At 53.6% G+C, this 22156-nt stretch overlaps 9 protein-coding genes across 9 annotated transcripts; 5 read left to right on the top strand and 4 right to left on the bottom strand.

The window, feature by feature from the left end:
• Positions 1-650: 650 nt before the first annotated feature.
• Positions 651-2320, top strand: AYL99_06261 (hypothetical protein; the record flags this gene model as incomplete). Its single annotated transcript, XM_018837771.1, has 2 exons — positions 651-755; positions 824-2320. 2 exons carry the CDS (start codon positions 651-653, stop codon positions 2318-2320), a joined length of 1602 nt encoding a protein of 533 aa, XP_018692331.1.
• Positions 2321-3327: 1007 nt separating this feature from the next.
• On the bottom strand, positions 3328-6010 carry AYL99_06260 (hypothetical protein; the record flags this gene model as incomplete). The annotated part of the gene is made up of 7 exons (XM_018837770.1): positions 3328-3671; positions 3731-4677; positions 4726-4983; positions 5045-5114; positions 5168-5254; positions 5310-5485; positions 5652-6010. 7 exons carry the CDS (start codon positions 6008-6010, stop codon positions 3328-3330), a joined length of 2241 nt encoding a protein of 746 aa, XP_018692330.1.
• A 604-nt stretch (positions 6011-6614) lies between these two features.
• Positions 6615-8243, top strand: AYL99_06259 (hypothetical protein; the record flags this gene model as incomplete). Its single annotated transcript, XM_018837769.1, has 1 exon — positions 6615-8243. One exon carries the CDS (start codon positions 6615-6617, stop codon positions 8241-8243), a length of 1629 nt encoding a protein of 542 aa, XP_018692329.1.
• A 1142-nt stretch (positions 8244-9385) lies between these two features.
• On the top strand, positions 9386-10451 carry AYL99_06258 (eukaryotic translation initiation factor 3 subunit I; the record flags this gene model as incomplete). The annotated part of the gene is made up of 2 exons (XM_018837768.1): positions 9386-9412; positions 9468-10451. The coding sequence occupies 2 exons, from the start codon at positions 9386-9388 to the stop codon at positions 10449-10451; spliced, it is 1011 nt and encodes a 336-aa protein (XP_018692328.1).
• A 1608-nt stretch (positions 10452-12059) lies between these two features.
• Positions 12060-13871, top strand: AYL99_06257 (hypothetical protein; the record flags this gene model as incomplete). The annotated part of the gene is made up of 1 exon (XM_018837767.1): positions 12060-13871. One exon carries the CDS (start codon positions 12060-12062, stop codon positions 13869-13871), a length of 1812 nt encoding a protein of 603 aa, XP_018692327.1.
• A 344-nt stretch (positions 13872-14215) lies between these two features.
• Positions 14216-15106, bottom strand: AYL99_06256 (hypothetical protein; the record flags this gene model as incomplete). Its single annotated transcript, XM_018837766.1, has 2 exons — positions 14216-14482; positions 14543-15106. 2 exons carry the CDS (start codon positions 15104-15106, stop codon positions 14216-14218), a joined length of 831 nt encoding a protein of 276 aa, XP_018692326.1.
• A 520-nt stretch (positions 15107-15626) lies between these two features.
• Positions 15627-17154, bottom strand: AYL99_06255 (hypothetical protein; the record flags this gene model as incomplete). Its single annotated transcript, XM_018837765.1, has 5 exons — positions 15627-15777; positions 15835-15932; positions 15992-16735; positions 16799-17015; positions 17069-17154. The coding sequence occupies 5 exons, from the start codon at positions 17152-17154 to the stop codon at positions 15627-15629; spliced, it is 1296 nt and encodes a 431-aa protein (XP_018692325.1).
• Positions 17155-17748: 594 nt separating this feature from the next.
• Positions 17749-19929, top strand: AYL99_06254 (hypothetical protein; the record flags this gene model as incomplete). Its single annotated transcript, XM_018837764.1, has 2 exons — positions 17749-18815; positions 18873-19929. 2 exons carry the CDS (start codon positions 17749-17751, stop codon positions 19927-19929), a joined length of 2124 nt encoding a protein of 707 aa, XP_018692324.1.
• Positions 19930-20046: 117 nt separating this feature from the next.
• AYL99_06253 (hypothetical protein) lies at positions 20047-21909 on the bottom strand (the record flags this gene model as incomplete). Its single annotated transcript, XM_018837763.1, has 4 exons — positions 20047-20790; positions 20849-21105; positions 21158-21763; positions 21822-21909. 4 exons carry the CDS (start codon positions 21907-21909, stop codon positions 20047-20049), a joined length of 1695 nt encoding a protein of 564 aa, XP_018692323.1.
• Positions 21910-22156: the final 247 nt, after the last annotated feature.

Below are 22156 nucleotides of genomic sequence, written 5' to 3'. Positions count from 1 at the left end.
AGGACCAGTCACCCGCTCGCTCGATTCGGGATAGGAGGTGATAAGGTAGAAGGCACGTATAGGCTGGGGGAAGTGCTTTTGTTGGCCCATTTTCTTTCTTCGCCTTCTCGCCTTTCTCAGAGGCTTTCTCATCGTCGTCACGAAGTCGGAGACTCGACGTTGGTCCGGCCATGAGAGACAGAGCATTCTGCCCATGGCTTGTCGGCCTGGTGCACTGTTTCCGCGCCAAGTCCGAAGCATGGTGGCGCTTGGACACTGTTGAGTCTTGTCCCGAGAGACGCGGAGCCGTTCATCTTGTCTCAGTCGTCAGCGACCAATCACAAAATCGCAGAGATAACACTCCTAGCGAGCAGAACAGTGGGTCCATATAGGACCAACTAGGCAGTGAGAAGACAACCCTCCATCCATACTAACTCCAAGTAGAGTGGAGAATGGGTGAAGTTGTGGGTCTTGTAGGCAGCTAGTCGTCTTTCCGATCCCTCGGTTCTTCCGAGATAAGGATACGATGGAGAACAGCACGCAGGTATAGGAATCGAACGAGTCAGCAGCATGGCATTTGGGACCATAAAGATATCGGAGCGACATCTTTGGAAGAACCTGCCGTCTTGGTGGTGACTTTGTCGTAAAACCCACATTCTCGAAGAAGAACGATGGCGTTGCTGATACCCCCGATGATGGCGGAACTGGCCATCACAACTCCCAAGTATTTGGTCCTGGGGATCTTGTTGCTGGGCATCATTCTCTCCGTTGCCTGGGTACGTGGTGAAGAAGCCGACTTTAGCACTCTTTGCGTTAGTCCACGACAGGACTGACATTGTGCCAGAAACATCTCCAGAACGACAGGTCCCATGCCAGCCTTGAAGGCATCTCGGAGGCGCCTGGGGCCTTGCCGGTGATAGGACATCTACACCTGTTGGGTGGACGACGTGGGGAGAACGATGCCACCATGTATTCCCGGTGGGCACGGGCGACCAAGTCGGACCTGATCTCCTGCCGGATCGGCGACCAGGTGACGGTTGTGGTCAACACGTTCACGGCGGTGCGGGAGCTGTGGGTGAACCAATCTCCCGCCCTGGTTGACCGGCCCGCCCAGCCGGGCTTCCTGGACAAGGTCGGCGTCGACATCACCGGATCATCGCTCACCGACCAGATCCGGCGGTGTCGGGCGGCGTCCCTCAAGGCCCTAGGCAAGAGCATGTGGCCGGAATACTATCGACTCCTGGAACCGTCGTCCGAGGGGCTGGTGTTCTCCCTCCTGGCCGCCGACTCGGGCCTCATCAATCTCTACCCGAAGCTGCGTACCGTCATCTTCGACCTGGGCCTGTCGCTGACGTACGGCGTGCGGTATGGCCAGTTCGACGAGGCCTTCATGGACTCGTTTCTGCAATCGATCCTCGACATCACCGCCGTACGGGCGTCGACAGCCAATTTCCGCCACTATATCAAGTTCTTACGCTGGCTGCCAGAGTGGTCGAGCACCAAAAAGACAGCCGAGGCGGCAGTCCAAGTGCGCGCCGCCCACGTTCACCAGATCTACAACGCCTACCTGGATCGCGTCCGGGAGGAAGGCCACGTCAACTGCGTCGTCTCGTCTCTGGGATCCGACAAGCTCTCTGAGGAGGAGATCCACGGCACGTGTCTGTCCTTGCTTCAGGCCGCTCCTGACACCATCGCCACGGGCATCTATCAGTGCGTCGCCTGGCTCGCTTCTCCAGAAGGAATTGGCTTCCAGTCCACAATGTATCAGGCCATCTTGGACGTGTACGGGGGGGACCGCGACCTGGCCTGGTCCATGGCGTTTCGGGAGGAGAAAGTGCCCCTGGTCACATCTCTGTACAAAGAAGGCCTTCGCTTCTTCACCGTCACGCCGTACAGCGCGCCACGCCAGACGACCAAGGATGTGCAGTACAAGTCTGCCAAGATCCCCCGCGGCACCGCCGTCTACATGAACGCGCAACAGGCCAACCACGACCCGGCCCACTACGGCGCCGACGCCTGGTCGTTCAACCCGACACGCTTTCTCGGCGATACCTCGCCCTTGCCACATGTGTCCTTCGGCGCGGGCGGCCGGATTTGCCCCGCCATGGCCTTGAGTAACCGTCTCATGTCCGCGTTTTTGGTCCGTCTGACGCTGGCCTTTGAGATGAGACTGGCGGACCCCAAGGTCGATAAGAACGCGAGGTTCCCCGTCATCGATGGCGTTCGTTTCTCAGACGTCCTCGACGAACTGGTCGCTGCGCCTCGGATGTACGACTGCCGCTTCATTCCTCGGGACCCCGCTTGGTTGACTGAACTCTCAATGAAAGCGAAGGCCCCATGAAGAGCGCGGGTGGCCAGTGCTGGATGCTGCTAGGGTAGTATCCGCGCTGAGAACCCGTGTATATCGTATTTCTCTTTAGAGACCTCGAAAAAAAGGACTGATATAAATTCCCACCGATTTCGCCCACTGTCCAGCACCGTGGTGGTGATATCTGACTGAGTCGATTGATACTGGTAGATTTGTCATGGCTGCCATGGCCTGACAGTGAGTCTGTGGGGAGTACGGAGCGTTGTTGTCACCTGAGGATATCGAAAACACTGATATCCGTGGCAATCTCACAGTAGAACAGGCACAAAGCCATGGAGAAGGCTGGGGACAGATACATAATGGAGGAGTAGCTTGGGGCGCTGGTTTTGCTGTCGTCGGCCCTTCCAGGACAAAGACTCGGGGCAGATCCTGTTGATGCACTCAGTACTTACATCTCCAAACACGGATGATTGCAGAGAACGAGATGTTGCAGTGCCAAAATCTATATGTACATGTATAACTAACGAGTTATATAGTTATATATCGATGTGGGTAAATGTGTCCTTGTCTCGATTGACTCATGCGCGGAGCGTGGCATGACTCGCGGAGATCCAAGCTTGGCATCAAAGGCTAAACTCGGCCAGGCTGTGGCCCCTATTCTATCACCACTGACACTGGAGTGCCAATAAAGATCTGGAATTGGCGACGGCGACGTCCTCGGCCCATGTGTCTTGGAAGATCAATTCCCGTAGGGCTCCAACACCTTCTGTTGCAGAGGACAAAACGCCATAAGATATAGATAATGGGCTGGATTATGTATATTGGACGTATCTCGTACCACAGCGAATGTTCGCCGCAAAAAGAGAAGACTCCTAATGGAACAGAGGATTTTATCTGTGATTCCTCTCGACACCCTGCCTGTGACATCGATTAGTAGATCCACTATTGCTTGAAATCAAGCGACACGCTCACTTCTGGAGACAATCTTGACAAAACTCTCGTCACGCCCCGTGTCCACGGAGGGCTCAGGTTCCAAACGATTACATGGCCAAACTTTGTTTGGCAAGCCGCATATAGTCGCCTATTGAGATGCCTGAGCTCTTGATATAGCTTGCTGCTTGGGCTATATCAACCGGGTGGCCCGTCAGCATTTCAGACATCTTGATGGCCGCGTCCATGGAATCGTTGTCTTCGCAGAGAGTTTTCAAGAGCCGAGCTCCTTCCAAGGGCTTCAGTGGTTCCACTGGTATCATTAAAGACCTAGGTATCTTGACTTGACGGTTTCGAGATGTGATGATTATAGCACCATGTGTGTTTTCGGGTATCAATGACATCACAGCATCCGCGGAACCAACTTCGTCAAAGACTAGAAGCCAAGTTGTGTCTAAACAACCGGTCAGCGGACTTACAGCGAGAAGTATGAGAGGCTGAGGCGCGCTATACCTGTGCTTGAGAGCCATTCTCGTACTCGTTCAACCATGGCATCGTCTCCTGTTCTAATCCCTATGGCACGAGCCATGGAATAGAGCCCCTCTGAAAGTCGGATTCTGGACTCTGCATTTATCCAGAATATGGACGAGTACATATTTGACTGCCTATAGATGTACTCGAGGGCAATTTGCGTCTTTCCGATACCTGGTGGTCCATACAGAACACACGAACTGCCTTCGCCAAGTGGCTTTGGAAGCAGATGGTTCGACATCTGCTCCAATATCGGCTCTCGTCCGCAAAAACCAGTGTTTCGGGCTGGAGCATTGACAAGTTTAAGTGACCTCGATTCCTTAATTGGGGCATGTGAAGGGGCTGGAGAGTGCGACTCAATGATTGCCAAAGCACAACGTCGTAGTGACTCCCGAGCCTCGGCTCCGCGGAGGTATCGGTAAGTATGAGCTTTAATCTCGTCGATCGCGGTCCAGTCGTCGAGGGCAATGTCTCGTGAATATTGTGCAGCATCGAATCGGAAATAAGAAATACGGTTCGAGGATGCGGCAAAATGTGAAACAATACGATGGGCTTCTTCGGTGTCCGTAGCGACGTCTCGCAAAAGTCTGACCAAAGACCGTAAAGAAGAAGTTGGGTAACTGGGTTCAAATGGTCTGCGCCCCGAGCCAATGCTCACCAAACATATGTTGCCATCCGGCTCTCTGCTGATAACTTCATTCAGCGATAGTACCGACGGGTTGTTTGTTGATATGCCGCCGTCAAGAAATTTATCTCCATTGATCACAGCAGGCGGAAAATATGTGGGAGCAGCTGTGGTTGCCCTTGCGGCTTCCCAAATTTGATAAGAATAAGCCGGTTCCCGAATTTTGGCGCCAGATTCGTCTGAAAGAGTTTCATAGCTGCGCAAGAGGTGTGCACCAGTTTTTTCACGGTTAGAGAAAACCCCACTACTTATTGTTAGACTGCGTCCATGGTGAGAGCCACGCACTATTTACCATTTGCATTGCTCACCAGGTGCGGCAAAGCGATCTCTCTTATACCTCATGCCGCCGGGATTCGGGTCGAAGGAACCCACAACCTCCTCTGTCGCGTTGATGATTGACTTTTCGCTGTATTTCGTCGAGCTATATAGTCCGCGATGTAACTTGTAAGATCGTCGGGGATGGCGGAACAGTTCCATTGCGAACCTCTGGAAAGTCTCTTGGGCCTGCACCGAGGTCATTTTCAAGCGACCTAGCATGATAGCAACGACGCTAGGATCCAGGTCAGTATCCACTACCGTATGTGTAGATAAAGACTGTCTTCTGTCCTCACCCGCCACTGCTTGATCCAAAGATGTATCTGAATACTTCGTGAGGAGCTTTAGTGTTGAGGTTGACACTCGCTGTGAGATATTCAGCAGCCTTCACCGAGCAGCCTCACTGAAAGGCACATTACCTTTTGATTCGCGGAGGACAGCTTCAATCTCGTCCATGAGGGACCGTAGAATGAGGAGACTCGAGGTGCTGCGAACACCGCCTCCATCTAGGATACAGCTTCAGCCCCGCCACTCCCAACCAGTGAGAAAGCACACACTCACCAAGACAGAGAACTAGTGTACCACGGCTCTTGACATGTTCTTTTTGCTCTTCCCGTATACTTTTAATCCGGCCTGGACTACGTTCGACCTCTTTGACCAGCTCCTGCTGAAGTTTGAGCAATTGGTTGACTGAGTCTCTGATGTAACGTGTGGCCGAGACATCATCGTCGAAATGCCTAGCTCAATTGATTGTTATTAGCGAGATAGAACATAACCAGGGTGGCACATATAATCGAGTAAAGAATCCTGAATGTCCGTGGAATCTTCCAAATTCTTGGACAAAATACGCTGTTCGATTTGCCATTTTCCATAGACCCTCTTCATTGTGTTAGATTTTCGTACCTCATTGTGCCGGAAGGACCAGACAGCGATACTGACTGCCGGTCGAGTCCCTTTTCGATGTCGAGAAGGATTTTCCCGAAACCGGAAATTGTCGACGGGAATAAGATACTCAGTATCCTCAAGGTTTCTGAAATATACGCATCTGGAATCATCGTGTTAAAGTTTTCCAGCCAGATCTTCAGCTTGAGGAGACAATCATCCAGTGATTTCGCAGTGTCCACATCTCGTGCCGATTTGCTTTTGGCTGCCCCAGTAATCGAGGACGCGACCATCCTGTCGAACCGAACGACCAAGGTTTTCACCCGTTCCTCGAACTCTTTTGCATCTTTCGAGCGCTTCTCAGGGATGGAGGAGGACATTGCCGCAACGCGTGGAGGGGTGTTTCTCGAAGAATATGAGGCTGACGGTGGGGTAGATTGAGGATCGCTCTGTTCCGCTACAACAACACTTGGGTATCAGCCAAATTGACCCTCAGTTGCACAGGGGGCAACGAGTTCGATGGCAGTACGAGAGTTCTCGAGGAAGTCGAAGCTGTCGAGGATTGAAGAGCGGCGGTGATACCGATGGACTGCGAGCTGGAATTGCAGATGATCCCTCCGAGGCGCGCCAAGTACGTGGCTTGAGGTGCATGGTAAGGCAACGAACGGCTGAATGAGATGATGGCAATAGCTCTGGGGCACGTGCCGCAGCCTCAAGATGGGATGGAGGGGTATTTCTTCGACTTTCTTCCATCTGGACCTTTCAGCCGCATTATGAGATCCTCCTTCTCGCACAGCCTCACAGCTTCCTGGTATCTCGAAACAGCTTACACAATCGGAGGCCTCCCGATATCATCATACCACAAGGAATCTCTGGCACGTGTATCAGTCTCGATCACTCTAAAGTCCTAATATCTCGGCCCCAACTTCTGTTGGATTAGGTATTCATTTGTACCTTGCAGCCCAATATCTCTGGCGGTTCGAAATGGTGCTTGCCGAAGGCGCTGGAATCTTCGGCCTCGTATCTACCTGCATTGCTTTCTATTCGATGGTGTCTAACGGTGTGACATTAATCCACCAGGAGATCAAGGACTCGGAGCACTATAAGACCGATGTCAAGACGCTTATTGACAAAACAGGCAGGCAGGAGAGGAGGCTGCAACAATGGAAGAAGGACTGGTTCGTTTATGACGGTATAGATGAATCGTTTTACAGGAGCCTTTGGGGTGGGACAGAATATGCAACCATCCAAACCCAGCTCGAGAGCCTAGCGGAACGGTGTGGTGCCGCCAGAAAAGAGTTGGCTACTGTTCTTGAGTCCACGCAACCCGCAACAGGAAGGGGGTTATGGCAGCAGGTGAAGGCGAAAGTTCGCAAAGCCTGGTTCATCAAAACGAGAAAGAGAGTGTATTTGAGCGCTCTCCTAAGCGACAACACCGAAGCCTTAGACGCCATCGCACAGGCCAGCAAAGATGGTTGGCACCGACATGACGATCACCCGCCGGACAATGTCGATACCAACAGCGTCAAGCGATTCGCCATCGCGCATCTACTAGCGCCTGTGGCCAGTAAAACAACACCTTATGCAGATTATCTGTGGCTTTCTTCAACTTCTAACCGGGAAGCTCTCACGTCCGAATTGGATTTGGACATCTTCGGCACTTCGCATGCAACCACCAGAGCAGCATCCGAAAGCGCAATTGCCAGCGCAGCTGCCGGAAAGCGTGTACAGCTGACAATCTTGACAAGGCAGGCTGGTTGGCAAGCTGCCGACATGAACCGAATCTGCGTTCGACCATCCGAATCAACCGCGGATTCCCAGAGCGAGCCCTGGATCGACGCTCTTCGGCAAGCGAGCTCCAAAACTGATACTGATCCATACTCTTTCAGAGCGACAGATGAATTGGATCTACACCTCTTCAGATCTGCACAACCCTTGAATCCAGCGGGTGGAAATCGGAGATCATTACGGGACATCCAGTCCGGAAACCAGCCCCCACGTTTCGAAAATAATAATCTCCTTGGAATGATCTCGAAACTTAGAGTCGCATTTGAGCTTTCTCAGGCATGCTTTCTCTTCTATTTTAATGCGCATTGGTCCTCGAGGGTCTGCAGCTGCAGAGTGCGCCGCGGGACACCGGCGGACTATGGAATTGAGGGATACGACGAATCGCGTTGCGACTTTACGCTCCTACTCAGTGAAGTTGAGCATGAGCCTTCTCCGTGGGCGACTATGCAGTGGGAGAATCCCAACGACGCCCCCGCTGGCTGCTGGGGCGAAGCCAACCATGGCCCAGATATTGTGAATCCACTCCGGCGTCTCGCGGTGCTCCTGGTCGAAGTGACACTCGGTAGGACTGTCCTGGCGGCTGCATATGATGCCGAGGGCAGAATTGGAAGTATCGATTTCGTGGAGAGTCAAGACAATCGCCTCCAGCGTAACTCAGTCCTCCTCACAGCAGTGTTGGACGATGTCCTCCTGGCAATGGGCAGTGACATGGGCTTCAGAACTGCGGTGCATTTCTGTGCGACCACGCCAGGACCGCAGGGTTTTGGCGATGCTGCGGTAGAAACGTTTCTGAGAGGAGTCTACATCGACGCGGTGTACCCGTAAGCAAAATCATTGCCTTTCCAAACCAACATTGACGTTTCCAGTATCAAACATTTGTACGATACGTATCTGGAGCACCATCTTCGGCGAAGACGTGAACTAGGCCTAGTTGTATGAACGGTCTTCAGATCTGACAACGACATTACCAGCCGATACAATATGAAGCACAAGTACAACGACAAAAACGGCTCGAGACTGCCCTCAAGTACATAGCCTGTGGCATAGCCATGGAACAAGCTCCCCGAGCACGATGGTCCACGGCAAGCCGACGAGACGACTGATAAGCCGCGGTAGGTCACTGGCAGACGCCAGGCAAGGTTCATCAGACTGTCTATATAGATCGACTAGGGTACAGAAGGAATGGGGCAGCTTTTGGTGGTTTTCACCACCGGGGAGGTTGTGGGATGACACGGGCCTCTGCAGGTCAATTTTAAATTCACAAGTGTTTCCACTGGAAGGCTAGCCAAAAGTATATATTCTATCTGCCGTATATCAGGTTATGGCCATGACAACACGTACAAACCCCAGGGTTGACCAACTTTACGCAAGGAAACAGCTCTGGTACGAGAATGCTAGGGCGAAGAGCTTGATGGAAACAAGTTGAAAGGCTTTACGACCAGGTAGGAAATAGAATGACAAGGGCCAAGGGCATCTTCTGGCTGTTGAAGTATTTCTTCGACGCTTTCTCAGCAATATCGTGACTCGACCCCTCATCCTTGCAGTGGCGGAGGCCTATTTTCCGTTCGAAAGCCACATCTCTTGATATCTAGTCTTACGGCTTTGTCGAGGGACCACGGCCACCGCGTGTACAAGTGGATGTTGTAAAGACCGCATACCTTCAGAAGCGGGTTAGTGCCCTTTGTATTGGGGCCCCATGCTAATTAGGGCTAGCCCAGATATCCGTCTCCAGCTCACATCTTTCATTGGTTGAGAATATGCGCCAGTAGAGCAGCGTCGGCCTCATCCCAAAGTGGGGTGCAAGTGATCTTGGCGTAGATTTCTCCCACAGCCAACCCTCTCGCCGGTTCGTGACTCTTCGACTCCAAGGCGAAGATTCCACAAACAATCTTGTTGTCTTGATATTTCAGTCTCACAAACCCTCACCGTCCGAGGCAAATTCCCGAGGCAAAGTATTGCAGCAAAAGATGAGGCCAATTCTCTTGCAAGGCCATGTGAGTTGCCTCAGGGAAAAAAAGTTCACTGCAGACCAACTGACGAACATTTCAGGAGCGATCGCTCAACCAAATCAAATATAACAAAGACGGCGACCTCCTTTTCTCGGTTGCGAAAGACAAAGTGATCTGCGCCTGGTTCACTAGCAACGGAGAAAGGCTAGGAACATACAACGGCCATCAGGGTGCCATTTGGACCGTCGATGTATCTCCCAACACCGAACTCCTTGCCTCCGGCGCCGCAGACAACACGATAAAACTGTGGAATATCAGAACTGGTGAAAATGTCAAGACATGGGAGTTCCCGACTGCCGTCAAACGGGTCGCGTTCAGTGAAGACGGGAAGCAATTACTGGCAATCACAGAAAAGCGAATGGGATACTTGGGAACGATAGTGGTCTACGACATCCGATACGGCGATGACCTTTCAGACCAGACCGACGAATACAGTCTAAGGATCACGTGTGAGGAAAGCAAGGCCACAGTCGCGGGATGGAGTTACCTGGACAAGTATATCATCTCGGGCCATGAGGATGGGAGTGTGAGCCAATGGGATGCGAAAACAGGGGAACTTCTGTTGACCCAAGAAGCCCATGAGTACGACACCACCATCAATGATTTGCAGTTCTCTCCCGACCGGACCTACTTCATCACAGCTGGAAAAGATAAGACGGCCAAGATTCTGTCTTCGCGGGACCTGAGCGTTCTCAAGTCGTACTCGGCCGACACGCCCTTGAACACGGCTGCGATCACCCCCAAGAAGGACTTTGTCATCCTGGGAGGTGGTCAAGCGGCTATGGAAGTCACCACAACGTCTGCCCGACAAGGTAAATTCGAAGCTCGCTTCTACCACAAGATCTTCGAGGACGAAATCGGTCGTGTCCGAGGTCATTTCGGCCCCCTCAACACCATTGCCGTCCACCCCCAAGGCATCGCATACGCAAGTGGCGGCGAAGACGGCTACGTCAGAATGCATGCTTTCGACAAGGCTTATTTCGATTTCATGTACGAGGTGGAGAGAGAACAAGCACGGAAGTGAAAGGGAACATATTTTCTCTTTCGAATGATACCCCACAATGATACACTGTATGAACTATGCTGGATTGAATCAGCGAACGGCCCGTATGCATACAAAGGGTGACGGCTTCTCGTTCCTGAATGCTCTCTGCCATCGAGGTAGTCCTTCGTCCATCGCAACAGGTCTTTGGTTCCCGCATTCGAGCTTCTGGAAATGCTTCTATCAAAGCCGGAGCAGCCCTGCTGTCGGTCGCATCAAGAAGCTGAGAGAGGGAACAATCTAATGGGCAAGAGCTTCACAGTTTATCTCCCGAAGCAGTCAGCTGGGACTGGGATTACGCCAGTGAGCTACAGCATTTCCAAAAAATTTATCTACCAAAACAGCCGGTCAAAACGAAGGTGTAAAGTGTTCTTTGCAGATCTCCAGGGAAGTGGGGGCACCACCGCAGCCTTGTCTGCTGCTGCTTGCTACCTCAGCTGAGTGCAAGCAACGGACGGAAGGATTGCGAATGGTGACTCTCCGTCAGCACGCACGCTCCTGCAACAAAACAACCCCCCTGCGCAGGCATCGATATGAAGGCGGTGCCGCCGTCGAGTGCGGGTTGGATCTCTCGTATATACCCGCATGTTCTACGCCGGCAAATGGCCGCTTCTCGCAGCCCTATGGTCATGTCCTCTGTGGAGGTGCCGCATCTTCGAGTGGCTGAGCTGCAGTTTGGCCACGCTTCGAGTCTGGAAGAGACCGGCGGGAAAGAGGCGATTTCGTACTGTGGAGGTAGAACAGCAAGGATGGGTGGCCGATGGTGATGGCAAAGGAGAATTAGACACAATGATCATGACACGAGGCAGCCTCAAAATACACGTTGAATTGTCCTTGCTCCACCGAGTCCTATGCGTCCTTTATACCGAGTACTCTATCTCAGTTGCTAGTGCGTGCCTTGGACGTCGTATCGATGGGGAGATCGGCACTGTATTTCGTAGAGCTGATCCCGCCCCATCACATATCCGTACTTGTCACCGACCTCGGTGTTATGATTATTGCATTGCATAGAAATCCTCTGGTTTCTTTATTGGGCTAGCACTTGTTTTCCCTTTTTACTTCTGGCACAGCTAGTAGTATATTATATCCCTGGGTTCTTGAATCAATTAATTCCATGGGCAAAAACGGCTGCATTTCTTTTCGTCAGACAGACAGACATGACATGACAAGACAAGACAAGACAAGACAAGAAAAGACAACGTCCCCTGCGAATTTTGTATGTAATACTGGAAAAAACACTGAGGATGGACTGTTTCCCTCACCTCGTACCCTGTGTCTATCGTGCCGGCAAGATACTCGTCCTGCCGTGAGAATCTATCCATGAGAAGCATAGCGACAAACCAGCCACATCACCTCTGAGCGAGCGAGCGATGGATTCCCTTTCTGTTTCTGCCACACCCTCACCAGACATCATCACCCCTTCACTGTCCTCGATTGGCTCTCCAGTGCTATCTATGAGGCCTTGAAGAATTGACATTAGTCCGGTAAGTCAGTCTATCCAAATCCTCTCCTTCTTCTCCTTGTTCTTCTTCTTTTCTCATCCCCCTGTCTGGTCGACATTCTTTCCTCCACTACATCTCGTCCCTCGCAATGACTCCCCCGGCACCCTCCATCACCGAACTCATGAACATGGTCAAGGCCAGCATCAGAAGCTACCGTGCAAAACAACAAGCTGCCGGCGGTTCCGTCCCTGACAGGGTATCGCCCCTGTCTCTGATCAAGATGGCCACCGCCACCGAAGAAGACATCGAGTACACCGCGCGCACGGCAGACCAGGAAGTCGACACCGTCGCCATCTGCCCGACCCACCCGGACTACATGGTCGTCGGCACGTATTCACTCCTCAAGAAGGACGAGCCGGGCGACTACACGGGGCAGACGCGCCGTGGCTCTCTGCAGGTCATGACGGTTGTGTCGAGGTTCAGGCCGCGATACGCCGGCATGCTCCCCCCCTCGCTGGACCGGGTGGATTTCCCCTGCGCCGTGCTGGACATGCATTTCCACCCGGCGGACAGCACGCTGCTGGGGGTCGCCACGAGCAATGCCGCCGTGCACTTCTTCCGCTTCATTGCCCACGGCGACGTGCTCGGCCGGCGGGTGATCACGAAACTCCTCCCGCTGGGATTTGTCGTCGTGGCACAGAACGACGAGCATGGTCTGGTCCCTCTGGTCACGCAGTTCACCTGGTTCCCGGAGACGCGCACGCACGGGGTCGTCGGGATCAGCGATGTGATTGACGTGGGGTTCGCGGCGACCACGAGCTTCGGCGACACGAAAGTGGTCAAAGTCTCGGTGCCGGCGATCAAGGATCTCTTCGACCAGAGAGCTGATCAGTCTCTGCTTCGGCAGTTGACGCCCAGCTTGAACGAAGTCGTCCACAAACATGAATTGGAAGCTTGGACCGTCGCAGTCGTTGACTTTGGCGCCGCATCTTTGTCAGCAGGAGCAGCAGATGAAACCTGGAGCAGCAGCAGCAGCAGCAGCAGCAACGCTCGAGTAATCCTTAGTGGCGGCGACGACAGTGCCTTGATCGCCTCTTCAATCTCTCAAACCTGCACCGCCACCCATCCTGCTGGGCTGACTTCAACATCCCTATCCTCGGACGACACGACGCCCTTTAACGCGATGCCCCTCTGGAAAGACCGCCGCAGCCATACCGCCGGAGTGGTGGCCATACTTCCTCTGTCCCCCGTCAGGCTTCGGGCCGGCTATGACGCCGATACCAGGAAAGACATCGTCCCCGTCGTCACGGGCAGCTACGACGAGTTCATCCGCGTGTTTGAGATCGACACCAAGACCTACCGCGCCAGCTTCAAGACCGAACTGCGGCTCGACGGCGGCGTGTGGCGCCTGAAAGTGCTGGACCAGTACTACTCGACAACCAGGAGGAGTGAGGCCGGTCAGGATCAGGGCCAGGGTCAAGGTCACGCATACTCTCACCACCACACGCTCATCCTCGCGTCGCTGATGCACGCCGGCGCCGCAATCGTCCGCGTCACACGTGCTGCCTCTGCCGCCGCCGCCGCCACCATGTCCGGCTCATCTTCCCCAGCAGCAGCAGGAGGAGGAGGAGGAGGAGACACATGGACGATCACGCCCGTCACCTTCTTCCGCGGGAGTCATGAGAGTATGGTCTACTGCTGCGACGCACGGCTTGACAGTCACGGCGGCGGCGGCAGCAGCAGCGGCGGCGGCCAATATCAACAGGTTCGGAAACAGGCTCGAGGGGGCAGAGACGAAGAAGATGGAGATGAAGAAGACGCAGACGCGCGAGACGGCGGCTCGTCAGCACAGGACGCACAGAAAGCACCACCTGTGTACACGGTTGTCAGTACCAGCTTCTATGACATGAAGATATGTACGTGGAAATTTGTGGATGAGTTCAAGGTCCAGAACCAGTGACAAGGGAAAGCCGGTGTCGTCGAGAACAGCCAAACTGATCCGAAAGAAACGTCTCGATGTCTTGAAGCAGAATCACGTCAGGCAGGGCCGAGCAGAGCAAGCTCTAGGGGGAGGTTGGCAGGCGAAGCGAGAAAGAAGGTCGGGATTGGGGTCAAGCGGGTACAAGCAAGGTCAGAAGCCCATACACCAGGGACCTAGTATTCCTGCCGTTTGTGTCTAAGCGCTTTTGTCCCACGGCTTCCTCCCGTTCCACCGTCCTGTGCAAGGCTATGCTCTTGGGTACGAGTACAATAACCATCCCACTTGAAGTGTGTGTGAAACCCCACCACGCCCACTGACAGATTTCAAACGATGCTTTCCAATTCTCTTGCGTACTCAACCATGTGACTGATCACCTCCTTCTCGTCTCCTTCCTCCGCCTTCTTCGCCGCCTCCAGTCCGGGGAAATATATCCTCCCTTCTTCCAGACTCCAGCCCTGCTCCTGCGCAAATTCCACCACCGCACCTTCAGACTCTAAGAAGAGAAGATTCTTGGCCGATGCAATAGGAAGAGATGGATAGGATCGGGCGGCGCAGGAGGCGATTTCGACACGGATGGTGTTGATGAGGATCTAAGGTCGTCAACGTCAGTCACTTTTGCAGACAACGCAGGAAAAGGTGGTCATCCATACGTCGGAAAACAGTCCAAACTCTTCACCGGGCACGTCTCGCCCATTTGTCTTCCGCCAAACCTGGTCATAGCTACCTTCCATGAGACTTCTCTCCAACTCCATGGGGTATTTGATGAAGGGATCAGCCTCCACGCTCGACGACCCGTTCGCCCCTTCCGCGACGATCAGAGACTCCAAGAGGGTGTGGAAGCCCGCGTAATCACCCTGGCTGAGTAACAGGAGCAGATAGAGTCCCGTGATCTTCGACCGATCTCTCGAAGGCGTCTGCTGGAGACCGGGAAAATCGTAGAAGGGTTGTAGCTGGGAGTAGTATCTCACGAAAGACTTAGGGTCTCTTGATCGAATGGAGAGGAGAGCGCCGGCCTCCAGTATTGAACGAGCAGTTGCCAGTGTCTGTGGAGGTGCTTGAGGAGAGGGTATGAGGGCATTCTGTTGGAGGAGGGCGAGCTTCGCTTTTTGCAACTGTGACTGCGCTTGAGACGTGTCGTTATGGCTGAGAGACTGTTGGAGGATATGCAGGATCGAGTCGAGGGAGGGCGACTGTGAGCCCGTGGCTGCAGGCATCTTTGCTCTGCTTTCAGAGGCGCGAATGGGCCTGGGAGACGAGTTTCCGGAGAGTGCTCGCACTTGATTTTGAAGCCAGGAGTGACGAGCCAACGACAGGGAGAATTTGAATTAATAAGACAGGAGGAGAGTGAGAAGGAGGTGTGTCTATTACAGCGAAGCTGTGCAACTCCACTCCTAAACTCTGGACATGTATTGCGCGGTGTTCACAGTCAAGATGGTTGAAGGCAATGAGGGCTTGCGAGTCGCAGTCCAGCCTGCTGTCAAAAACTTGCTGGTTTTATCCATGTAATGAGTCTAGCCTAAAGAAGCAAGTGACTGCCCCGTCCACTTTTCGTCCCCAATCTCGGGATGGGATTTTCAAGTCCGTCGATCTATTACAGTGTACATGTCTCTCTATGTGTGAGCTGTGAGATATGTTCTAGTGATCCCCGAGATCCTCTCAAGCACTCCAACGTCCAGTCCCTCCGCAACCGGGACACCTGTAACCCCTCCATCCAGACCAGGACAACTATAGCATTCAGACAGCGGCCAACAGCTTCCGAGAGAGCTGCAGTCGTGCAAGACAAATGAAAAGCCCGCCGACCACCAGTGCACTTCCAGCGTACATGGAAAGGGCGAGGTAGCTGGACTTGATCAGCTGGCCGCTGATGGGAGAACCGAAGAGACCACTGGAAGGCAAAAGACATCAGCATCCGGATCCACTACATCAAGAATCGTGAACTCACGTGACAGAGACAATTCCCATGATCATGCCAACCGCAGTGCCATAGGCTTCTGGCGATGCTAGCTTCGTCCCGCACGCCACCTGGAGACTCATAATTGACTAGAAAGCGCGGACTTTTAGTAATGCTTGAAGCACCCGCCATCAATGGATTGACTTACACCCGAAGCATATCCATACGCCAAGCTCCACACCACCAAGCCCGCTGATGTTTGGGCGGCGGTCCAGCAGTATGCAACCAACGCGGATGTCATGGCGGCTACTGAGCACAAATTGAAATGTCCGTATCTATCGGCAGCCCAGCCGGCGGAGATTCTTCCAAACAGAGAGGCGGCGTTGAGGATGGAGACCAGGTAGAACCCGAAACTGGTGGATTGACCAACGCTGACGGCGTACGAGGTCACAAAGAAGAAAGGGGAGAACATCCCCAGGTAATAAATCCCGATGCCCAGACAAAAGGTGAGGAAGACACGATTCTTGACGATCGACAGGTCTGTTTTCTTTGGCTCCTTTTTGCTGGGTGCTGGGGAATTTTCCTCAGTCTTTGGCTTCTCTGCCGCTGGCGGAAGGACGGTGGCGCAGGTGATGACCACGAGCGGAAGCATTGTAAAGGCAACGATACGCATTGTCCAGCCGAAACTGACGCCATCCTTGTTCAGAAGTTGATCCACCATTATAGGCCATATCACGCCACCCAGGGAGGACCCTGCTATGGTGAAGCCGGTGGCCAAGCCGCGGTTCTTGTGAAAGTGAGAGCTCACCATGGCCAGCGTGGGGCAGACGAGAAATGCTTGCCCGGCGCCCAGGAGAAGTCCTTGTGCCAGGAAAAATTGGTAATATTTGTGACACAAAGAGACCATAAACATGGCCAGGAGGGTCATAATGCCACCTATAATGAGGAGAATCTAAAAACACATTAACTGGACTGATTTGGAGATATGTAAGTCTTTTATTTTCAGTGTTCTTACCGTAGGGCCCATTCGATCGACCAACAAGCCTGCTGGCGCCGCGGAGAGGAAAAAGATAAAGGTCGCGAACGAGCCAATCCAGGTTATGTCAAACTCGGACATGTCGGCCAATTGATGTGTTCGATAGTAGTTTATGAAGACGCCGAACGCATTGAGGAAGCCAACCGTGCAGAAGGTTGACATGGCGGCACCGACAAGGGTGAGCATCGACCTTGTGCTGTGGGAGACATGAGTCAACCAGCGCCAAAAGACTACGGAAAGAATACTTACTTGAATTCACGGCCGCCATTTTTTTCCTCCCTGTTCTCTGTCTTCTCAAGATCTTGAGTCAATTGGGCTTTCGTGTCTCGTTCCATATGGAAGATTGTGGAGTCGATTTTCCTGCTCGTATGTGCATGTTAACAAAGGAAACGAGGGCACGGTCTTTTATCAGCATTTCGGATCCTGAGCAGGCCGGAAAGTCCATGGGGCTGGGCATCAAAATGCAATTTGGCCATCGACTGAAAACAATGGGACGTGATGTCGTGGTAAATCATCGGGCATGGCATAGTTTTGGTGTAGCCTGTGCAGTATTCAGGAGTTGGCCACCACTGACCCGGGGCTTCCACGGACTTTCCTAGCGCCTAAATGACCCGCTTTGCAACCACATATCATTGGTCACACTAGTGTTAGTGGGCCTTTGTAGGTCATATTAGACCAATAGTAACAGACCATGATATTAATTAAACCGTCTAGACGTTCCCGTTTGGGCAACGCTCTCTGGTCTTCACTTAGACGTTCCATCTACACTGGAACTTCCGGCTGGATTGCTTTTACACTTTACCCGCTCAATATTCATCATCCATGCGAGAAATTAATCTGTCGATAATTCCTGGACACTGGGCGGTATCACGGTAGATGGGACTTTTTGCAACCCTTCTGGAAACCGAAGACTACCAGGCTCAAGAATGATGTCCCTGGGCATGCGTCGGCCGGATGGGCCTCCAAATCCCTTGAAGAGGCCCCGACAGGATCCTGTTTCTTGCCAGTTCTGCAGATCGAAGAAATTGAAGTGCAACAGGCAGCAACCGTGCTCGAATTGCGCATCAAGGGGGCTTGCTTGTGATGCCAAAGTCGCACCCTATGCCCCCACCCCACCCGTGGTGCTCCAAGATCCGATCGACCAGTCTGTGCTGGCGCGATTGAAACGGCTTGAGGACATTGTCATCGGGAGGACGTCCATCCTAGATGCGTCCAGCGCTGGCCTCGGGGTATCTCAGCCTCTCATCCAATCCAGAACCACCTCTTCTCCAAGCATTGCTTGCCTCTCACCGACCTCGGAATACGAACAAGCCGTTCACAGCCTCGAGGAGAGCGGTGCCCGCGAAGCACCACTGGTACTACCACGAGGCCATGACATCCGCATAGTGTCCGTACGCCAAATAGCTCTCGAGTTTGAGAAACCTTCCTATTTCCAGCCGGTCTCAAACCATCTTTGTCTCCCCCCGAAGGAGGAAGCGTCGTTGTTGCTGGACCACTATTTCAGATACATTAACGACCTTCAACATGTCGTCCACGTCCCGACCGTCCGGGAAATGATGCGAAATCTCTACTCCAGCTTAGAGCAAGGTCTATTCGTCCTCCCTTCCGAAGTGGCGCTCTTGTTCAGCATCTTCGCAAGTTCTCTGGCACTTTGTGTGTATTTTCTGGGGGACACCCAGCCCTCGTTTTCGCCGTCTGACGCTGCTCAAGCGTCCTCGTTCTGGACCAATGCCACGCAGGAGGTGATAGAGTCTTCTCGCCGCATCGCGACACGGAAGTTGGAGGATGTCCAGGCGGCCATCATCCTCGGCTTCCTTCTGTTTCATTGCGAAGGGTTTTCGACGAGAGCTCGTTGTGTCTTCGCCACTGCGGCGGCGATGTCGCGGGATCTGTCGCTGCACAAAATCGACGCACCAGGCAATGCTGCTACCCAGCGGAACACCTTGGAGACGGAGATAAAACGCAGGGTCTGGTGGCACGTCGTGGCGACCGATTGGTATGTCCTCGCGTTTTCGAACAAAATACCCAACGACTAACATGGATATTTTTGAAGGCTACTAAGTCTCAGTGGAGGTCCCCAGGAAGGGACATATTTGATTCAGCCACGACATATGCGTGTGAACATGCCACGGAATGTCGACGACGAAGACCTCTACCAGGAGAACCCCCCTGTTGACAAACCCTTGTCCGAGCCCACTATCATGTCATACTATATCCAGCGGATCAAGCTCGCCGATATCTGCCGGAGCGTCGTCGACGTGATGCCTCTATCCAGCCTAGACCTGGGAACGGTCGACTACCAAGACGTGATCCGCCTGGACGCCAAATTCGAGTCCTTCTTTCAGGAGCTCCCTCCATTCTTCAAGGTCGACGAATACCACATACGGGAGAGCGAATCGGTGATGCGTCGATACCCGCACATCCAAATCCAGCGCTTTGCCCTCAGCATGATCGGCCAGACGCGGCGGTGCAAATTGCACCAACCGTTTCTCATCCGCCGCGCCGTGCAGCGCCACTACGACTACTCGCGCGAGATCTCGCTCAAGTCGGCCCGCGCGGTCATCCGGATGAAGACGCTCTCCGAACTCGCCGCGACGGGCGACTTCATGGCCGCCATCACCAAGCACACCGGCGTCGTCTACCACATCTTCATGGCGACCATCGTGCTGGTGATGGACCTGTGCTTCAACGAGGCGGCCGAGGGCGAGGACGACGCCGCACGCAAAGCCGAGGTCGTGGAGGCGTGCCGCATGCTGGAGGAGGCCAAATCCCAGTCACGCATGGCCCACGAGTTTCTCGAGTCCCTCATGGACGTGCTGAGGAAGCACAAGGTGCGCCTGCATGCGCCTCACCCTCCGACGGCGCTGGACCCGGCCGTGGAGCCGCCGTCGTCTCAGCAACCTCTTCTTCAGTTGCCTCAAATCCCTCTGGAGCCTGTGGCACAACACCCGCCGGAGTCTTACAACAACGCCTGGCCGCCCTCCGAAGACATCGGGCAGCACTACCTGTCAGGTTTCGACGAGATATGGAAGGAGTATGTCGAGTTAGGGCCCAAGATGGGCATGCCGGGCTGGGACAGCCTCTTTTCCGACCTCGATTCGAGGATGTGAGTGTGTCTTCCATATACCAGGCGTAGGGTTTGTAGGCAGAAGCTCTCCACTTGAGGCGAGAAAAGTATTCATTAAGAGAATCGTATGTACTTTGGCGGCGGGTAACAGGATGGCTGATCATTTCCTCACCCTCCTCGCATGCCTGACCAGATTCTCGATGACGCCCTCGAACGCTTCCTTTTCCTTGACCAACCCATCCCTCCGTTTCAGCCAGTACTCGAGGACTTCACTCGTTCTGGCCGTCAGTTCGTTTAATTCCTCGACGTGGCTCTGCAGTTCTCCGTCAGTCAGGCCTTCCAGCTTTTCTTCGGTGGTGGCGCATAGGCGTTTGACAGCTGCGAGGTCTAATTCTGGCGGCGGAGGGGGTCCTTTTGGTTTCCTTGACCGGGCCACTCTTTGGCCATCCTTGGCGGCACCCGACTGTGTGCTGTCGAGCGAGGCGGATGAATCATTTGCACCGGCCTGTGCCCTGAGGCGTGCGAGGGAACCTATTGCCCGATCCCCTTCCGACTTGCGTGGTGAGGGTTCCAGGTTGATGTCCGGCAGAACAAGCTTCTTTTGTTTGCTCGGCGGCAGAATTTCGTCCAGGTCGACCGGTACCCCCAGGCTGACGAGGAATAACCGCCGGATCCGTGATTGCGTCCAATTCGGGGGTTGCAACGGAGGTGGTGTGATGAGTTGTTTCCAGAGTGAGCGTGAGCGGTCCGATGGGAAGATGGGCGAGGAATCCGAGATCGGTTGCTGTGGTGGAATTCGGGAGGAGTACTCGGGTGTGGAAGATGGGAACATGGCGTCTAGATGCATGTGTGCGGCAGTAAGAAAGTCTGGTATCGACGAAAGGGCATCAGAGTCGATCAAGGGCTGCAATTGAAGAGCTTATCAGCACACTAGAGGACAGAAACGAAGGTGGGAGACTCACGAAGGCATCAGCTGGTATAGAACTTGATTGAGAAGTAGATACAGGAGGCAGTGACTCGACACTTTCAGGTTCTTCAAAGCCATCGTCAAAGTCCCCAAAGTCATCATCAGCCCCAGCTTGTGCGCCTTCTTCAAAATCATCGAACTCGTCCCCGAAGTCGTTGTCATTACGGTCGTTGCCATCATCGTCATCGTCGTGGTTGTGTAGGGTGGATCTTCGTCTTGCGGCATTCAAAGATCTGTTGAGAATGGGTGACCCTGGATCAGGTCAATGGTCCTCCTGAAAGGCTGGTTCACACGCTGTATTTACCTGCTCCGTGGCCCTGCTTCTCGGTAATATCCGGTGCAGCATCAAGAGTTCGCTTCTGATGGGCTTCTGTGCCTGGGACTTCGCCATGGGCAGGGAAGCTATCGACTCGGGTCACGATGGTTTCTGGCACTTGAATATCGGGCGATGTAGAAGATCTTCCTCCGTCTCCTTCCTCATCGTCTGGGTCCAAATGTCTCCTCCCAGGCTCGGGAGTCTTCAAAATGACATCAGGAACGGCATCCATCTGCCTCTGAAGGTAGGCCGAAGTCTTTGGAATTTCACCATAACTTGGAGACTCAGGGTCAAGCTTCTCAACCACAGTACGTGGAATGAGAGTACCTCCAGGGGTTGTGGGCGGTTCAAGCAGCTGAGAAGAGCGTTTACTGAGGCGACCTTCCCGGACGATCTCGACTTCATCAGGTACAGCATCGAGTACCCGTTTCTCGTACGCAGGCGTGCCGGGGACCTCGCCATATCGTGGCTCATCGTCGACTTTTTCAATGCGTGTCTTTGGAATGGGAGAGGCCGGGGTGACTGGCCGGGAGGGTCTCTTCTGGCCTTCTGAGGCGTCTGAGAAGTGTTCGTCGTCCTCGCCTTCTGACGATACTGCGGGAGGCGTTAGTTCTTTCAGTGACTGTGATCGGGAATCTTCAGGCCGGCTTACGCTCATGAGCGCCAGGATCCTCTAGTTCGACACTTTTCCGTGGCGGCTCAAGATGCAGACTGTCTCTCGACGATGACGGTCTCGACATCTTTGTTGACTGGACAGTGTCTACCTACTTCCCGGTGTAGGGCCAGAATCGACTGATCGGACAGCCGGATGAGGACAGGGAGAGTCTTAGGTGGAGGTGGTGGAGGTGGTAAGTGGTGAGAGAGGGAAGAGGCATGCAGCAGTCCGCAGTTGGTTCAAGGCGCAGGCGAGCATTGGCGTCTGTTTCCCTTTTGGGCATTCACTCCGCGCACCACTGACTGCGTCTACACCAACTTTTCTGCTGCTCC

Source organism: Fonsecaea erecta (assembly GCF_001651985.1).
Source record: "Fonsecaea erecta strain CBS 125763 chromosome Unknown Scaff5, whole genome shotgun sequence".
Lineage (NCBI taxonomy): Eukaryota > Fungi > Ascomycota > Eurotiomycetes > Chaetothyriales > Herpotrichiellaceae > Fonsecaea > Fonsecaea erecta.
Note: the sequence above shows the minus strand (reverse complement) of the source record. Positions and strands in the feature narration are given on the sequence as shown.